This window comes from Mytilus californianus, unplaced genomic scaffold (assembly GCF_021869535.1).
Source record: "Mytilus californianus isolate M0D057914Y unplaced genomic scaffold, xbMytCali1.0.p SCAF_10, whole genome shotgun sequence".
Taxonomy (NCBI): domain Eukaryota; kingdom Metazoa; phylum Mollusca; class Bivalvia; order Mytilida; family Mytilidae; genus Mytilus; species Mytilus californianus.
This window is the reverse complement of record NW_026262582.1, coordinates 68,312,407-68,329,083: the sequence shown is the minus strand read 5'-3', so window position 1 is coordinate 68,329,083 and position 16,677 is coordinate 68,312,407. Positions and strand designations below refer to the sequence as shown.

The following is a 16,677-nucleotide window of genomic DNA, read 5'->3' as shown; positions in this document are numbered from 1 at the left end:
TAGCTGTAAATTCTATATTTGTTGAAAAAATGCTATAATAAAGGCTTTACATAATGAACTGATAATTTCTGAACAGATTTTTTCCCAGCAGTGGGAGTATTTTTCCTGTAAAATTCAAGGTTTCATCTTACAGATTATGTAATAAAATTTTACTGTTCGGCCGATCAAAATTTCACTGCTGGGGGGTGTTGAAATTAGTGGGGGTAACTAAAATAATACTTAAAGAAGTGATTTTTTGAAGAAAATAGAGATATGATACTTAAACAAGTGATTTTCATGTCATTATCCCAGATTCAGTACAATGTTATCACCTGAAATGACCGGTCATCCTATCAACACAGATGTTGGTTCTGATAATTTTAGCAACATAATTAGTCCCTGGATCATTAGTATTGTATATTTAAAGCTACAATAAAATTAAATCACTTAGTCTAGTGATTTATTTGTACTACTTAAACAGAAAGACAACTCTTACTTCCAACATTTGTGGACAAAATGTTACTTGAATCAGTGATTTAGAAATCATTCATTTAAGTAAGTCCCCTGACTGCTAAATGGAAACTTCATTTGAAATTCTACCCACACTCTGGTTAGTAGGGACTTGTAAAATAGTATCTTGTTTCTAGAAATTGTAAAATAATGTCTTGTTTCTAGAAATTGTAGCATCTCATCAGTTCATCAATTTATAAAAAAATAATTTCAATTAGCATCCATCACATCTAAGCAATACAGCATCACATTACCATCATGCAATTCTATAAGGGCTTGGGGAGACTATATTTTATTTAAATGTAGGAAAAAAATTAAATATTTTTCTCCTATAGAAAATTTTGATTGATTGGATGTAGTCTGATGTGTACGTAAAAATTTGTATGTTGTAAAAATGAGTTGATATGTTTAACTGTTTAATGAAACTACTTTTGTTTCAGCTTATAGGCAATTGATAAATATGCAGATTTTAATTTCATGTTGATAGAATGGATGTAGTCTGATGTGTGTAAAAATTGGTGGTTGTTAAAAATTCATAGTTTTCTTACTTTCCTATCATGACAATGTTTAAAAATAGTTTCTATGTTATTTATAGATACAACAAGAAATCCAAGAGCAGGCGAACAAGATGGAAAAGGTAAATTGTCAGAATGAGATGTTCTAGATCGAGAGGCTTTTCAGGGATCTCCTCCTTCTACTGATGACCATACATAACTTCCCAGAGAGAATAAATTAAACTTTGTATATCATTTAAAATAAATTCAGATTTCGTAACAATTAAGCAATTTTAGCAATTTTATAACTAGTGAGAATTGAATATGACTTTTATAAACTCGAATTAGTAAGTTCATTAATTTTTCAAAATTAAATAAAGAAATAATATCCAGAGGCGGGTCCAGGATTTCAGGTTATGGGGGGGGTGCAAACTTAAATTTTTCGGCGATGGGAGCGAGGTGAAAATATTTTTGAGGTAAAGTTATCGAAATATTTTTTATTAAGCTGAGGACAAACCATGCTTTGCAAATTTTAAGGGAGGGGGGGGGGGGGGGGGGTTTAATTGACTAGGATTGTCAGTTTTCCTATCGAAGGTCTGGGGTTTTCTCCGGGCACTCTGGCTTCCTCCACCAATAAAAACTGGCCGCCACGAAATAGCCCAAAAGCGGTGCTTTAAAGAGTGGCGTTAAAACACCAAAAAAAAAAAAAAAAATAATAATATAAAGATTTTTAAGTGAAAAAACAAGTGTTTTTGTATATCATGTACATGTATATTATTGAAGAAATTACAAATCTTTGTTGAAATGGCATAAACTTTGTCTGTTGGTACCTTTGAAATGAATAGCTAAGGGAAATGTCACAAGTCCTTATACATTTTTGTAACATTGAAGGATCCAAGTCTTTGCTAGTATTCCTAAATGCAACATGAGGTAAAAAAATTATTTTAAAACCGTTGGTTTGACACAGTTAGGCATTAGAGCTTATCATTTGTACTCAAGGGGAGCATGCAACCAAGAGATGGCTTTGGCTGTCTGTTAGAAAGAACTTGACAAGATTTTAGAAACATAAATTACTTCTATTTGCATGCAAGGGCGTCAGTGGCCTAGTAGTCTTAAGTAGTCAAACTACTGTATCACTAGCCTGTCAACACTGAGGTTGTGAGTTCTACTCACATGTGGCAGGTGTGCTGAACTCCAATCTTAATTGACTAGGATTGTAAGTTTTCCTACTGAAAGTCAGTGGTTCTCTCTGGGACCCCTGGCTTCCTCCACCAATTAAACTGACTGCCGCAAATAGCACAATAATGCCGAAAGTTGCGATAAACACCAATCAATCTATTTGCATCCATTTCTTATATTTTGTAAGCTCTTTTTTGAGATTCGTTATGCCCCTGCTGTAGCGGAGGGGGCATTGAGTTTTACCCTTGTCCGTCTGTACGTACATTCCATAGTTGGTTTCCGTTCTCTAACTTCAGTTTGCCTCATCCTAATGTTAAGAAACTTATACACAATACTTATTACTACAAAACTCAGATCAAGAAAAAATTTGGGTAGCGTTACTTTTTTTACCGTTCTTCAGTTATGTCTGTTTATAACTTTATATGATATGCAAGCGGGGGCATCATCTGTGTCCCATGGACACATTCCCCATTTATTTTGTAAAGAGTTTGTATGATTTATTTTCAGATTATTTCTTTGTTACCAGGCCAGACTTTGAGGCGATGATTGCAGAGAATGGGTTTTTAGAACATGCAGAATTCTCAGGGAATAGATATGGAACAAGGTATGATGTTTTCTAACTCTTCTCAGTTTTCTGTTTTCTGTCAATAAAAATTTTAGATGGAGAATTAATGATCAGTCAAAGACTACCAGACAACCCTAGGCCTATGTCAAAAAAGAAAAAAAAGTTTAAATGAAAAATAACACAAAAAAACTGCAGAAAACTATTGATTGAAGAATTTTAAATTAGCAAAATACTATGGGCTAATTCAGTGTAAACATTTCTTTTAAATCCTCTTCATTTGGTTATATTTCTTGTTGACCTCATCCCCTTATTTTATTTGGTCTTTCTCCGCTAGTGGTACAGATTATGTTAATTGCTCTTTTGACAAGTAAAAGTCTAGTGACAAGTGTCATTTGGTTATTTCACAATTGACAAAAGACTGATGGAATATTGGCTGAATCAAACAGATAATATCAATGTTCATTTTTTCGACTAGCTCTAAATTTTTGGATAAAATATGTCAAAAAAAGACTGATGGAATATTGGCTGAATCAAACAGATAATATCAATGTTCCTTTTTTCGACTAGCTCTAAATTTTTGGATAAAATATGTCAAGGGAAGTTATCTTGTGTCTCACTTTCTGCTACATAAGTCTTTCATGATGTGAAAAATTATACAAACATATATAGTCTAAAAAATATCAAATTTGTATCTTCTTTTTTATGAGAACACAAGCACAGTATGAAAATCGTGTAAATCAATTCCTGAAATGGACTAAAAACATCTGTGAAAATTTTTTGTTAACAAAATTTGACTTGGCTCTCACCTTGACATAGCCTTTTTGTGCTGAGGTGGCTTAAAACAAACACAGATCAATCAATTCATCTGTGAAAATAAGTTGGTTTACAGTATTTCTTTAACCTGTGTGCTTAGTAGTCTAACTACTATATCACTAACCTGTCAACAATGTAGTTGCCAGTTCGAAACCAGCACGTAGCAGGTGGGTTTGACTCCCAATCTTAATTGACAAGAATTGTCAGTTTTCCTACCATGGGTAGTTGGTTCTCTCCAGGCACTCCAGCTCCCTCCACCAATAAAAACTGGCTGTGAGTTTGAATCTAGCATGTGACCGCGGTGCATTCAACTCCAATCTTAATTGACTGTCAGTTTTCCGAGCACTCTGTCTTCCTCCACCAATAAAAACTGGCCGTCACAAAATAGCACAATAGCACAGAAAGTGGCATTAAACACCAATCAATCAATCAATTTAACCTGTGTGTTTGTATCCTGACTGTTAAGGAAAAAAAAACTAGATGGTTGAAAATTAAATATATTCATGACCTTTCAGTAAGAAAGCTGTAGAAGATATACAGAAGACTGGAAGAATATGTATATTGGACGTAGAAGTCAATGGTGTGAAAAATATAAAAAAGACAGATTTCAATGCTAGATATGTGTTCGTCAGACCTCCAAGTATGGAGGTGTTGGTAAGATAACTTACTGTACTTTTTAACACACAATACTTTAAATATTATGAGAAAACTACAGAATAGACTATGATTATGTTACCGGTACTAGATAAAAAATTTGATTAACCCGGTACAGTGTTTCATTGTGAATGACCCATGCCAAAACTAGCAAAAATTTAATTTTGACTGAATCACACTGTGTGTACTGTCCATTAACCCAAGTACAAGAGCTTAGCATGTGGGTCTAATGTTAATTATACACTGACTCATAGAGTGGGGGATATATTGCATTTGCCTTGCTTGTCCCTCTGTCTTACAAATATTTTTGTCACTCGTGTACTATTCAACAGAATGACTTCATATGGTGTCAACAGCTTGAAAGTGATTGGTTATATCCATGAGCTCTCTCGAGATCTGTTTATCACCTTCTTTCTGATTGCCGGACCTCAATTGCCGAGTGGTCTAAGTAGTTCATCTACTGTATCACTAGCCTGTCAACACTGAGGTTGTAAATTCAAACTTCGCATGTGTCAGGTGCGCTTGACTCCAATCTTAATTGACAAGATTGTCACTTTTCCTTCTGATTTTTTTTTCTGCCCCCGCCGTAGCGGTGGGGGCATTAAGTTTTACCCTTGTCCGTCTGTTTGATGTCCCAAAATTGGTTTCCGTTCTCTAACTTGAGTTTGAATTTTGGTGGCGTCACTTTAATCGTTCTAGAGTTATGCCCCTTTATAAATGGAAAAATTGCAAAATTTTTAGTTTCCATTCTCTAACTGAAGTTTGCCTCAACCAAATGTTATGAAACATATACACAATGCTTATTACCACAAAACACAGATCAAGTTTGAATTTTGGTTGCGTCACTTTAACCGTTCTAGAGTTATGCCCCTTTATAAATGGAAAAATTGCACAATTTTTAGTTTCTGTTTTCTAACTTAAGTTTGCCTCAACCAAATATTATGAAACTTACACACAATGCTTATTACCACAAAAAACAGATCAAGTTTGAATTTTGGTTTTGTCACTTAAACCATTCTAGAGTTATGCCCCTTTATAAATGGAAAAATTGCAAAATTTTTATTTTATTCTAAATATCAAGTAAAATTTAAAATTGGAGTTATCTTTCTTTGTCCATGATTAAAGTTGAATCAACTACAATCAATGCTTTATACAATGCGATGTTTAATTTTGACTTCCACTGATAAAACACAGATCAAGTTGAATTTGGGTAGTGTCACTTTAACCATAATGGAGTTATGCCCCTTCATAAATCGAAAGATTGCAAAATTTTTAGTTTCCATTCTTTAACTTAAGTTTGCTCCAACCAAACATTATGAAACCTATATACACAATATTCATTACCACAAAAATAAGATCAAGTACAAATTTTTTGTTTCCGTTTTCTAACTTTAGTTTGCCTCAACCAAATGTTATGAAACTTATACACAATGCTTATTACTACATAATACAGATTAAGTACGAAATTTGGTTGGGACACTTTTACAATTCTTGAGTTATGTCCCTTTATAAACATAAAAATTGCTGAATTTTTTCGTTTCTGTTCTCTAACTTTAGATTGTCTCAACCAAATGTTATGAAACTTTTACACAACCGTTCTAGAGTTATGCATGTTTACAAACAGAAAAATTGCTGAATTTTTCGTTTCTGTTCTCTTCTTAAGTTAGCCTCAACCAAATGTTATGAGACTTACACACAATTTTTATTACCACAAAACTCAGATCAAGTTCAAATTTGGGTAGCGTCACTTTTACCATTCTTCAGTTATGTCCCTTTATAACTATATGATATGCAAGAGGGGGCATCATCTGTGTCCACATGTGGACACTATCCACATTCATTCTTTTACACATCTGCAGCACTACTGAATGACTTTATATTTAGTCAACAGCTTGGCAGTGATTGGTTGTAATGTGTCAGTGCTTTCATTTATCTTCAGACATCCACTTCTTTTCCAATATTTTTGAAATTCCAGCCGGGGTATGCTTATTATGACAAAGCATGTATTCTTGTTGAGAGTTAAACTAGGATTTGATATGTGTTTTCAAGTTATTTTTTTAATATGAACTTCTGAATTATTTTTTTTTAGGTTGAAAGATTAAAATCTCGGGGAACAGAAACAGAAGAAAGTTTACAGAAAAGAATAAATTCAGCGAAAGAGTCTCTGGAATATGGTATGAAAAAGAAATTCTTATAATTGTGCCAAAAAATATTGGAGAGGGGGAGTTTGAGAGTAATATATTTTTTTTTCTCAAAATCAATCTGTTTTTCAGTTTCAAAATAATTTTTTTTCAAGAAAACTCTTTTCCTTTTTTTGAACAAAAAAATATTAAAGATAAACATCAATATTTTTCATTTTGGAACATTAATGAGGGGCTGGATGGGGTTTACATAATAGAGAATAATTACCAAATAAAATAATGAGGGTGGTAATGGGTTATTTTCGTCCAACGTGTTTTGTCATTTTTATTTCACGTGCAGCTGTGAAAAAGGTTTGTTATTCACCATGTTTCGTGAAATTCGTAAAAAGATCAACGTGCAAGAACGTTTTAATTGTTCGTTCATCGTGAAATTGCAATTTTATTTCGCGTTCTTCCGTCCAGATATCCCCCCCCCCCCCCCTTTACGCCCCTCAATAATGAATTAGAGAAAAATTAGCAAAAAATATAAAGAATAGAGAATAATGGGGTGCAAAAGTTTAAAGAGTAACTGTGGAAAATTTTCTTAGCATAATACAGTGAAACCTGTCTAAACCGAATCTTACATAAACCAAAACCTGTCTAAATTAAACTTTTTCAGTCCAGTCATATCAAATTTTATGTTTTGTGAACCTGATTAAACTGAACATCTGCCAAAACCGAACAAAATCCGAAGTTCTGAAGAGGTTCGGTTTAGACAGGTTTCACTGTAATTATATATAATAGATTAATGAATGTCATTCTACTTTATTCAAAATGCAAATGATAACTATCAGTTACTGTAAATTCAGAAATTATTGCGAGGTTTTTATTAATGCGACCAGGCGAGTATCGCAATCATAAGAACTCGCATTTTGATAACTTAAACATAGATCTATATGTAGATTTTTCTGAAATCGCAATAATTAAAATCGCATTCTCGTCCATTTTTGAAAAATTGCAATAATGAATGCACGCAATAATTTCTGAATTTACAGTTAGCTTGGGTTTAATCATAGTTAACACTATTTTACGAAATTCTCCTTTGATCTTACTGACTGATAATTTTCTTTCTCAGCACAGTAGAGTGATATGAAAAATTATCGCTAGAAACTAAGGGTGCACGTGCCGTTGTCGGTGAAATTAACAAAGTCGTCATAGGTAAAATAGCGATAAACAGATTATCATTGGTCATCTCAACTCGATTGATTTTCTCACTTTCGCCGTACTGGCTCAAGCGAGAAAATCAATCTCGTTGAGATGACCAACGATAATCTATAAATGTAGCAGGGTCAGTATGTTAATCTTATAGGTGTTTTTTTTCTTCTTCAGCTGAACAGAAAGGCAGCTATGATCATATTGTGGTTAATGATGATTTAAACAAAGCCTATGACAATTTCAGGGGATTACTAATAGAGGTATGTTATAGGATTTAAGATTGGAGGATTGGTAGCAATTTTATGCAGGTATCTGTAGAATAGATCGAAGTTATAGAACCCATCATAGAATTAAAATAATTATCAGCAAACACATTTTCTTGTAATTTGATTAATATTTAAGGTGGATCATTGTTATAGATTTAATCTGATAGAATTTTCTTTAACTTTGGCAAAATGTAGATTTTTCCAGGCTTTTTTCAAAAATAGGATAAAAGGTATGATTCACCTTGATAATTTTCACAAATTTGCATAGATCATTCAGGAAAAAACATTTTTTTGTGAATAAAATGAAATCTATGAGATAGAATTTATATATGAAATATGAGATGATAGGTTGATTTACATTACTTGATTTACATTAGTTAATGTATTTGCAATGTTTTGTATTTGTAGGATATTACAGCACTGCAACAAGCCAGATTAAAAGCAACGAAATAATGATGGCAAAAAGATTAGAAAAAACTTTACTGTTATCTACATTTCTGTATTTCCAGATAGAAAATAAAACATTCCTTCTTAATGTTATAAAATAAAAATCATTTGGATTTTTTTTTATGTTGCATTACTGTCTCATGATAAAACAGAACGTTTTATTTTATTCCTATTTGCAATTATGATGTAACGAATTCTTAAGGTATATGAACTTTTTTTTCTTCTGGAAATGCAGGATTGCCGATTATGTGAAAAGGTTGAATAATTCTGCAATAAATTGGTAGCTCAACACTATTTTACAGTGCAATTTGCAAGGATTTTTTTTATAATAATGCAATTGATTTTTAGCAGCTACTGGAATGTGTAGCTTCGTATTGAAAACAAATTATAAAGTTTTGGTGGGTTTAATTTTAAGCTATCATATAAAATCCTGTTGAACAGGAATTGTAATGTATTACTGTATATTAAGGATATACTTAGGTCAGGTTTAGGAATTTTTGTCAGATGTTCAGACTCCTTGTTTTTTTCCTACGATACAGGGTAAAATATTTTGCCCAATAACACCCATTTTTCTTTTCATATAAAACTTCAATAGCTCATAAAAGATCATATACCAAAATTTATGCAGATTCTAGATTTCTTTTCTTTCGATTTGAGACCCAAATAATATCAATGCAAATATAAGGTAAAAGTCTGAGTGAGCCTTTTCCCGCCATATTTCAAAAATTAAATATCTCGAAAAGGAGCTCCATAACCTATCAATATTTTTAGCTTATTTTGTTCCTTAACTAATGCTCTTCTAACTTATAGTATCAATTTTAAATTCTAGATTTTTTTAATTTCACCTAAGTACATCCTTAAAAGAATTCATGTCTTCATAATCTAAATAAATGTGGGTAAGTAAGTATTGTTTATGGAATAAGACCACTAAATCATAGCCCATTGCTTTCTATGTTCAATTCTGCAATTTAGAGCGTTCATAGCTATTTTGTCGAATGTTCAAATAAAGTGACAGTCATTTCATGTCAAAACTATGCCTGCCTTATCCTGAAAAATTCAGCATACATGTAATAGCATATTAAAGTGAACTGGTTCCCCGAAGTTTGGTAGTACAAAAACAGGTACTGTTGATTGAGTAACAGGCCAAATATGCCCTCCTTTTCAAATTTCATATATTTTTTCTTATTATTCAAAATAAACTTTGAACAAGGGTTTTTCAATGGTCCAAAGTCCTTAAGCTTTTATCTGATACCAAAATTACACAAATATTTTACTTAGTGAAAAAGTTACAGCTTTGCGTAAGAACTGTTTTGTTTGAAATATGTGCTACTTTTTTGTATATTCTTTCTAACCGGGCCTGAATTAGTGGTTCTTTACCACAACAAAATCAATGTTACATATCGACTGTGTACATTTTGTTGTACATTTTTAAAAGAATTACCTATACTGCCCTGGGTGGATCAATGATTTTTCAAAGGGTGTCACTGAAAATACATTTATTTTTCAAAATGTTCATCGGAGAAGTAAAATTAATTCCTGTTAATGTAATTGCCATTGAAACAAGTGTGAAATTTGATATCTTACTTAAGGATGTTCGCTACTCTGTTTCAAAATAACAAGCTTTTTAAAAGACTGTTATAAATTGTTAGTATATAAATAAAGGAACTTAAAAAGCAGAAAAAAATTAAGGGTTCGTGCGCTTGTTTTCGAGATATAAGCCATTGAACATTTGGCGGGAAATAATTCTATCTAGACTTTTCATACATTGAACATTGGCACCCTTTTTCTTTAAAATAATATGAAAAAATAACAAGGATTTCATAGCATTTTCAAATATGACTTTTAAATCTATATTTAATAAAATAATGAGAAGAAAAGTAGGGGTTAGCGAGGAAAATTGTTTAATGGCACTACATGGATAAAACCAGAGAATTCTGAATATCTGGCAAACAATTCAAAAACAAGAGGAGCGAACATCCTTAAGTTTTTAGTATCAGCAATTCTTACTAAATATCTTCATCGGAACAGATACTAGTATTTGTGTTTGAGCATTTCTTCTGTGATTTTTTTTAATTTTATATCAAATATTAATTAGCAGAAAATAAAAAGAATTATGTAACTTCAGAAGAAGAGACAAATTTCAATATATATATGCTGATGATTGTAACATTGTTGGATAAGGAATTATTGTGTATAGGTAGTTTTCCATTGACAAGATTTGGGTTAGAGTTATTTCCCTTTGGCAGCCATTTTGGATGATTTTTTTATTTGACTAATGAAGTTGGAACATGTTGTAAGTTCAAGTCAGATAAAAGATCCTTACTAGATCGAAGTGATAATTGAATAATAAAATTGAGAATGGAAATGGGGAATATGTCAAAGAGACAACAACCCGACCAAAGAGCAGACAACAGCCGTAGGCCACCAATGGGTCTTCAATGCAGCAAGAAAATCCCGCACCCGGAGGTGGTCCTCAGCTGGCCCCTAAATAAAATTGTGTGCTAGTTCAGTGAAAATGGACGTCACACTAAACTTCAAAACATATAAATGAACTAAAATTAAAAAACATACTAGACTAACAAAGGACAGAGGCTCCTGACTTGGGACAGGCGCAAAAATGCGGTGGGGTTAAACATGTTTTGTGAGATCTCAACCCTCCCCTCCCCCTATACCTCTAGCAAATGTAGAATAAAGAAACACATAGCAATACTCACAGTAAAACTCGGTTTAAAAGAAGTCTGAGTCCGATGTCAAAATAGGTAACAAAAGAAAGTATATTTCAGTTTTTATTTTAATTAAAATTGCAAAATGAAATAAATACAGTAATTCATTTTTGTTTAAATATTGCAACATTTATTCCATTTTGTTAAAATAACAAATCAGATTGTTAGAGGTACCTTTTTCCTTTTTCGTTATTAAAATGTCAAGAGGTAGAAATTAAATTTCAAAAAAAATAACTGAAATCTAAAATATATTTTAAAAAATTACATTGCATGCAAGATATGAAAATATTTTAAGCAATGAAATGACGACGTAGGAAGATTAATTAAATGTGCCGCGTAAATTACGAATAGGTAACAAAAGAAACATGACTTAAACAAATGCTATATATGCAATAAGATATAAAAATAACTTTTTTTAAAGTCTAGCAGTTAATATTACAAGCTGTTGATTAATGAAAGGGTGTTTGTGTACATTGTCTACAACATGTCAATAGACAGAAATGACTCTTACTTAAGGTGGTACCCAACACCTTGACTAAAATTAATTTGACTCGTTTAATTTTCATAAAATTTTGTCAAAATATTTACTTTGACCCTTTAAAAAAAAAATATAAATATTTCAAAAAACTTGAACCAACCACTTTCTTGGAAAAATTTCATTGGATATATAGCAGTTTGACAAACGCTAATTTTAATCATTGAGAAGCTTAATATTTCCTTAACAATACAACGTAATTAAAACGTTTAGTTGATTTTACAGAGTTATCTCCCTGTAGTGTTAGGTACCACCTTAAATAATGTCGATCAAAAACTATTGTGTGTTTATGTTTATATCTCTAATAAAAGTTGTGGGTAGAACATTGTTAATTCAGATATTAATGTGTATTGTGTATTTTATTTATAACTGTTATGCAAGTTGTGGGTAGACCATTGTTAATTCAGAAATTAATTTGTATTGTGTAATTTTATATAGCTTACAGCATTTAATCTGAAAATGTTTGACAAAACGTTAAATTGTCAAAGAAATTAGGTAAAGGAGAATTTATGAAAAAGCCACTTTTTTTACATTAAAGGAGTAGGCCTGGTAAGACCCCTTTTTGGCCCCAAAATATAGCATTTTTACAAATTTGTTGAAATGTAAACTATGAGCTATTTATTGGAAAGTAGAATACATTTGTTACATAAATATGGGCTGTTTTTGACAATACAATGCACATGCATCAGGTACTAGCATCATAAATTCATGCAAAATTAGTGAAATCTTCACAATTTTAGCATTTGTGCTAATTTAAGAAGGTATTTGTCTCAAATGGAAGTGGCCGCATTTGTGTTGAGTCTTAATATTTGAATATATGTTGTATTTGATGATAATACATAACATATATAAAGGTTGAGACTGAACACGAATGTGACCACTTACATTTTAGACAAAAACCATCTGAAAAGTGACATCTATGGCATATTTGATAAATTTTTCATATTTAAGCTTGAATTTGAGCCTCTTTAATGACCAAATTAGTTCAAATCTTTTACATAAACTAATTAAATCAACTGAAGTAGACACTTAAGTTTTTAAAAAATGTAAAAAATCTTTCATCAGATGTACTTCGAATTTTAGGCCAAAACTAGCCCTTACCGGACCTTCTCTTTTAGATATCTCAAAGTGTCATCAATGACAAAGAACAATCTTGTGTATAAAAAGAAATTTATGATAAAGAATTTTGAAATAAAATTTGAGAAGATAGGTTTTATAAAATTGAGAATTGAAATGGGAAATAATATGCTTTAAGAAAATAAAGGGAAAAAATGGTGTCACCTAACTTGTTTTCTTGCTACAAGCAAATAGTGAAAATTTCTGAACATTCCTTTATGAAAATTTTACTAAAAGAGTCATCTCCCCTTATATAGCTAAGTAGAAAAATGAATCGAAACAAAAAAACAAGTTTTGGTATTTGTTAAAATAGTCTTAATAATGCAATAAATCACTTATTTTTCTTTATTTAGATAAACAGTCTGGCACATTAATTGCCAATCTTCCTCAAAATTTGCAGATTTAAGTAAAGAGCTAAGCTACTTGTGTACTGCTATTTTACAACCCAAGTTGCGGTATACATTTAATCTACCTTAATTGTTACCAGTACACAGGTCTGTCAGATATCAATTTGAGATTGGGCTCTAGCTAAAGTCTCCATATCTAATTGAAGTGTTAAGCAAACACTAAATGGAATTTCAACTCATAATGGATCGTGAACTTAAGATTGATGGACTCTTGCAACTATGAAAAAAAACTCAAAAGATTTCTCATAGAAAATATTCATATTAATATTGTTAAAATCTTTATATATTATATTATACAAGCCAATAGAAAATTTGTACTTTGTTGAACATTAAATTTGTACTTTGGTGAACATTAAATTTGTACTTTGGTGAACATTAAATTTGTACTTTGGTGAACATTAAATTTGTACTTTGTTAAACATTAAATTTGTACTTTGTTGGAACATTAAATTTGTACTTTGTTGAACATTAAATTTGTGGTTCACCTTAACCCATAAAATCCATGAAGATTGGTCTCCCATAAATGATAATGAATCCGCAGAGTACAAGAAGACAGGGAGAGGTAATAAAAAACCATTAAGAAAAGACTGACTATAATACTATGTAAACTAAAACACTAAATGACAAACAGCAGTCTGCTATACACCGAACAGAAAACAACACTGATCCCATTAAAAATGTAGTGTGATTGCATATCTCTAAAAAAGAATTTTGGAGCTAAATCTGCTTTAAACCCTTCTGGAGCATCTGTGATCACCCCCAATTTTTGATGGGGTTTGTGTTGCTCAGTCTATAGTTTTCTATGTTATGATTTGTTGGTTGTTTTTCATTGTTTGTCATGGCGTTGTCAATTTTTTTTTCGACTTCTGAGTGAATATATCTTGGGTATCTTTGGCCTCTCTTTGACCAAGAATGTCAAATATTAATTTTCATGATATCAAAGTGAAAATTACAAACTGCTTTCATGCAGTTCAGTGTGCAGTTAAAAGAAATCACAAATGGCATGTCTGCACTAAAGTGAGCAGACTGTTTCATTCAATAACAATAGAATTAACATAATGTAGTAAGGACTAAAAAAAAAACCATTTTTTTTCAATTTTGTTTCAAAAGAAATGGCTCTTATCATACATACTCCCTACTTATTGTTAAAATTAATAATCTAATTATTAAAATGATGTATATTCAGTATTTAGAAGTGGGGGATGTAGATTTGCTGATCAGATTGCAAATCTGGAGATTGATAAAACATTGAAATGTTGTAAAATAGTTTTTTTACTGAACTTGTGTTTAGTTATATATTGTCATATTTTTAGGAAGCACACTTAAAATTATTTATTTATAATATTAGTAATGAAATAAATTTAAAGATGTTTTATAATTTAAAGTATCTTCACTAGCACAATAGTTCAGCGTCACCAAAATGCTGAATGGGTTTATTTTCTTTTAAGTCCAATGAACAGTTAATATAGATGGGTCCAAACAAAATTTCTTTTGACAATCAAAAATTTAAAACTATCAATTCGGAAACCAAATCAAACATGATGGGACAAGTATAATAGAGTTTTTATTATTTTTTTTGGCCAGTCAGACTGGTTTCATTGATGAATGCTTGTATTGTTAAAGTGAAGACTGAAAAAAAATCAAACCTTAGTTTGAAACCTTCAGAAAGTAGTTCATGTATAAAATACTGTAAATTCAGAAAATTATTGTGAGGTTCTTATTAATGTGAATAATCAGACTGGGAGAGTATCTCAGTAATAAGAACTAGCATTCTGATATCTGATACATATATCTGTATGCAAATTTTCCTGAAATCGCAGTAATTAATCTCGCATTTTTGTCCATTTTTAAAAAATCTCAATGATAAATGTGTGCAATAATTTGTGAATTTACAGTAATAAAGACGAACATTCTAACACTTTTTAACCTGTGTAATCTAAGTACCTGTCTAATCTGGACAACATTTTTATAGTCCCATATATTTTGATTTTACTGGTTTATTTGTATTCTGTTGATTTTTTTTCTATTTTTTTTTTCTTTTTTTTTATCTTCATTTTAATTTAGTCTGCATGTCAGTTCATACAGATGTCTTCTCCTGTAAAAAGTGCTAATATTGTGTTCAGGTGACGGGAAACAACATTTTTTTATTATTTCTATTATATGTTTCTGAAAAAGAAAGATAAATAATGAAAGAACTATGATTGATATGGGTAACAATCTATGCCTTGGGACTTAAAAAACTATCTATGTTAGTTTTGACCATATTTCTCTCATTTTTTCTTGAGAGTTTGAGCATTATGTTAAATTTTTTGGGGACATGTGAACTACCAAACTGCACATATGTGCAAAATAATTTGCATACAATTCTTACTTGCATCTTATGTGATTCACATGTGGAACTCATGTACTTTTGTTAGCAATTTCTCTACTGGTTAAACACAAACCAGATTGTAGCAGAGTTTTCATAGCTCTTCTTTACTGGGTGGAGTTGTAAATTGCAGGTTGTGTATGTTACTGTAAATTCAGAAATTATTGCGTGCATTTATTATTGCGATTGTTAAAGAAAGAACAAAAATGTGAGATTAATTATTGCGATTTCAGATAAACCTGCATACAGATATATGTATCAGATATAAGAATGTGAGTTCTTAATATTGCGATTCCCACCCAGTCGCATTATTCGCATTAATAAAAACCTCGCAATGATTTCTGAATTTACAGTAGCCTCCCATTTGTATGTTTACACTTTGAATAGTGTTAATTCAGAAATTATTGCGTGCATTTATTATTGCGATTTTTGAAGAATGGACATAGATGCGATTATGATTCTGATTTCAGGAAAAGCTGCATACAGATATCAGATATCAGAATGTGGGTTATTATTGTGATGCTCACCCAGTCACATTATTCTCATTAATAAAAACCTTGCAATAGTTACTGAATTTACAGAAGTATTTCTGTTTGAAACTAAACTAGGGATGCTGAAATTTTTTTTAAATCTTCAGTGGCCAGTGATATTTAATATCTATTTTTAGCTCACCTGACCTGAAAGGTCAAGTGAGCTTTTCTCATCACTTTGCGTCCGTCGTCCGTCGTCCGTCGTCCGTAAACTTTTACAAAAATCTTCTCCTCTGAAACTACTGGGCCAAATTTAACCAAACTTGGCCACAATCATCATTGGGGTATCTAGTTTTAAAAATGTGTGGCGTGACCCGGTCAACCAACCAAGATGGCCGCCACGGCTAAAAATAGAACATAGGGGTAAAATGCAGTTTTTAGCTTATAACTCAAAAACCAAAGCATTAAGAGCAAATCTGACATGGGGTAAAATTGTTCATCAGGTCAAGATCTATCTGCCCTGAAATTTTCAGATGAATCGGACAACCCGTTATTGGGTTGCTGCCCCTGAATTGGTAATTTTAAGGAAATTTTGCTGTTTTTGGTTATTATCTTGAATATTATTATAGATAGAGATAAACTGTAAACAGCAATAATGTTCAGCAAAGTAAGATTTACAAATAAGTCAATATAACCGAAATGGTCAGTTGACCCCTTTAGGAGTAATTGCCCTTTATAGTCAATTTTTAACCATTTTTCGTAAATCTTAGTAATCTTTTACAAAAATCTTCTCCTCTGAAACAACTGGGCCAAATT

At 31.5% G+C, this 16,677-nt stretch overlaps 1 protein-coding gene across 1 annotated transcript in view; it reads left to right on the top strand.

Moving 5' to 3' along the window:
- LOC127718414 (guanylate kinase-like) overlaps positions 1–16,010 on the top strand; it is a 37,364-nt gene extending 21,354 nt beyond the window's left edge. Inside the window, exons 3-8 of the mRNA XM_052224429.1 lie at positions 1,085–1,126; positions 2,670–2,766; positions 4,056–4,194; positions 6,284–6,368; positions 7,704–7,789; positions 8,204–16,010. Coding sequence (XP_052080389.1) covers positions 1,085–1,126; positions 2,670–2,766; positions 4,056–4,194; positions 6,284–6,368; positions 7,704–7,789; positions 8,204–8,248 — 494 coding nt within the window. The 3' untranslated portion in view covers positions 8,249–16,010. The remainder of the gene's footprint in view (positions 1–1,084; positions 1,127–2,669; positions 2,767–4,055; positions 4,195–6,283; positions 6,369–7,703; positions 7,790–8,203) is intronic.
- Positions 16,011–16,677: the final 667 nt, after the last annotated feature.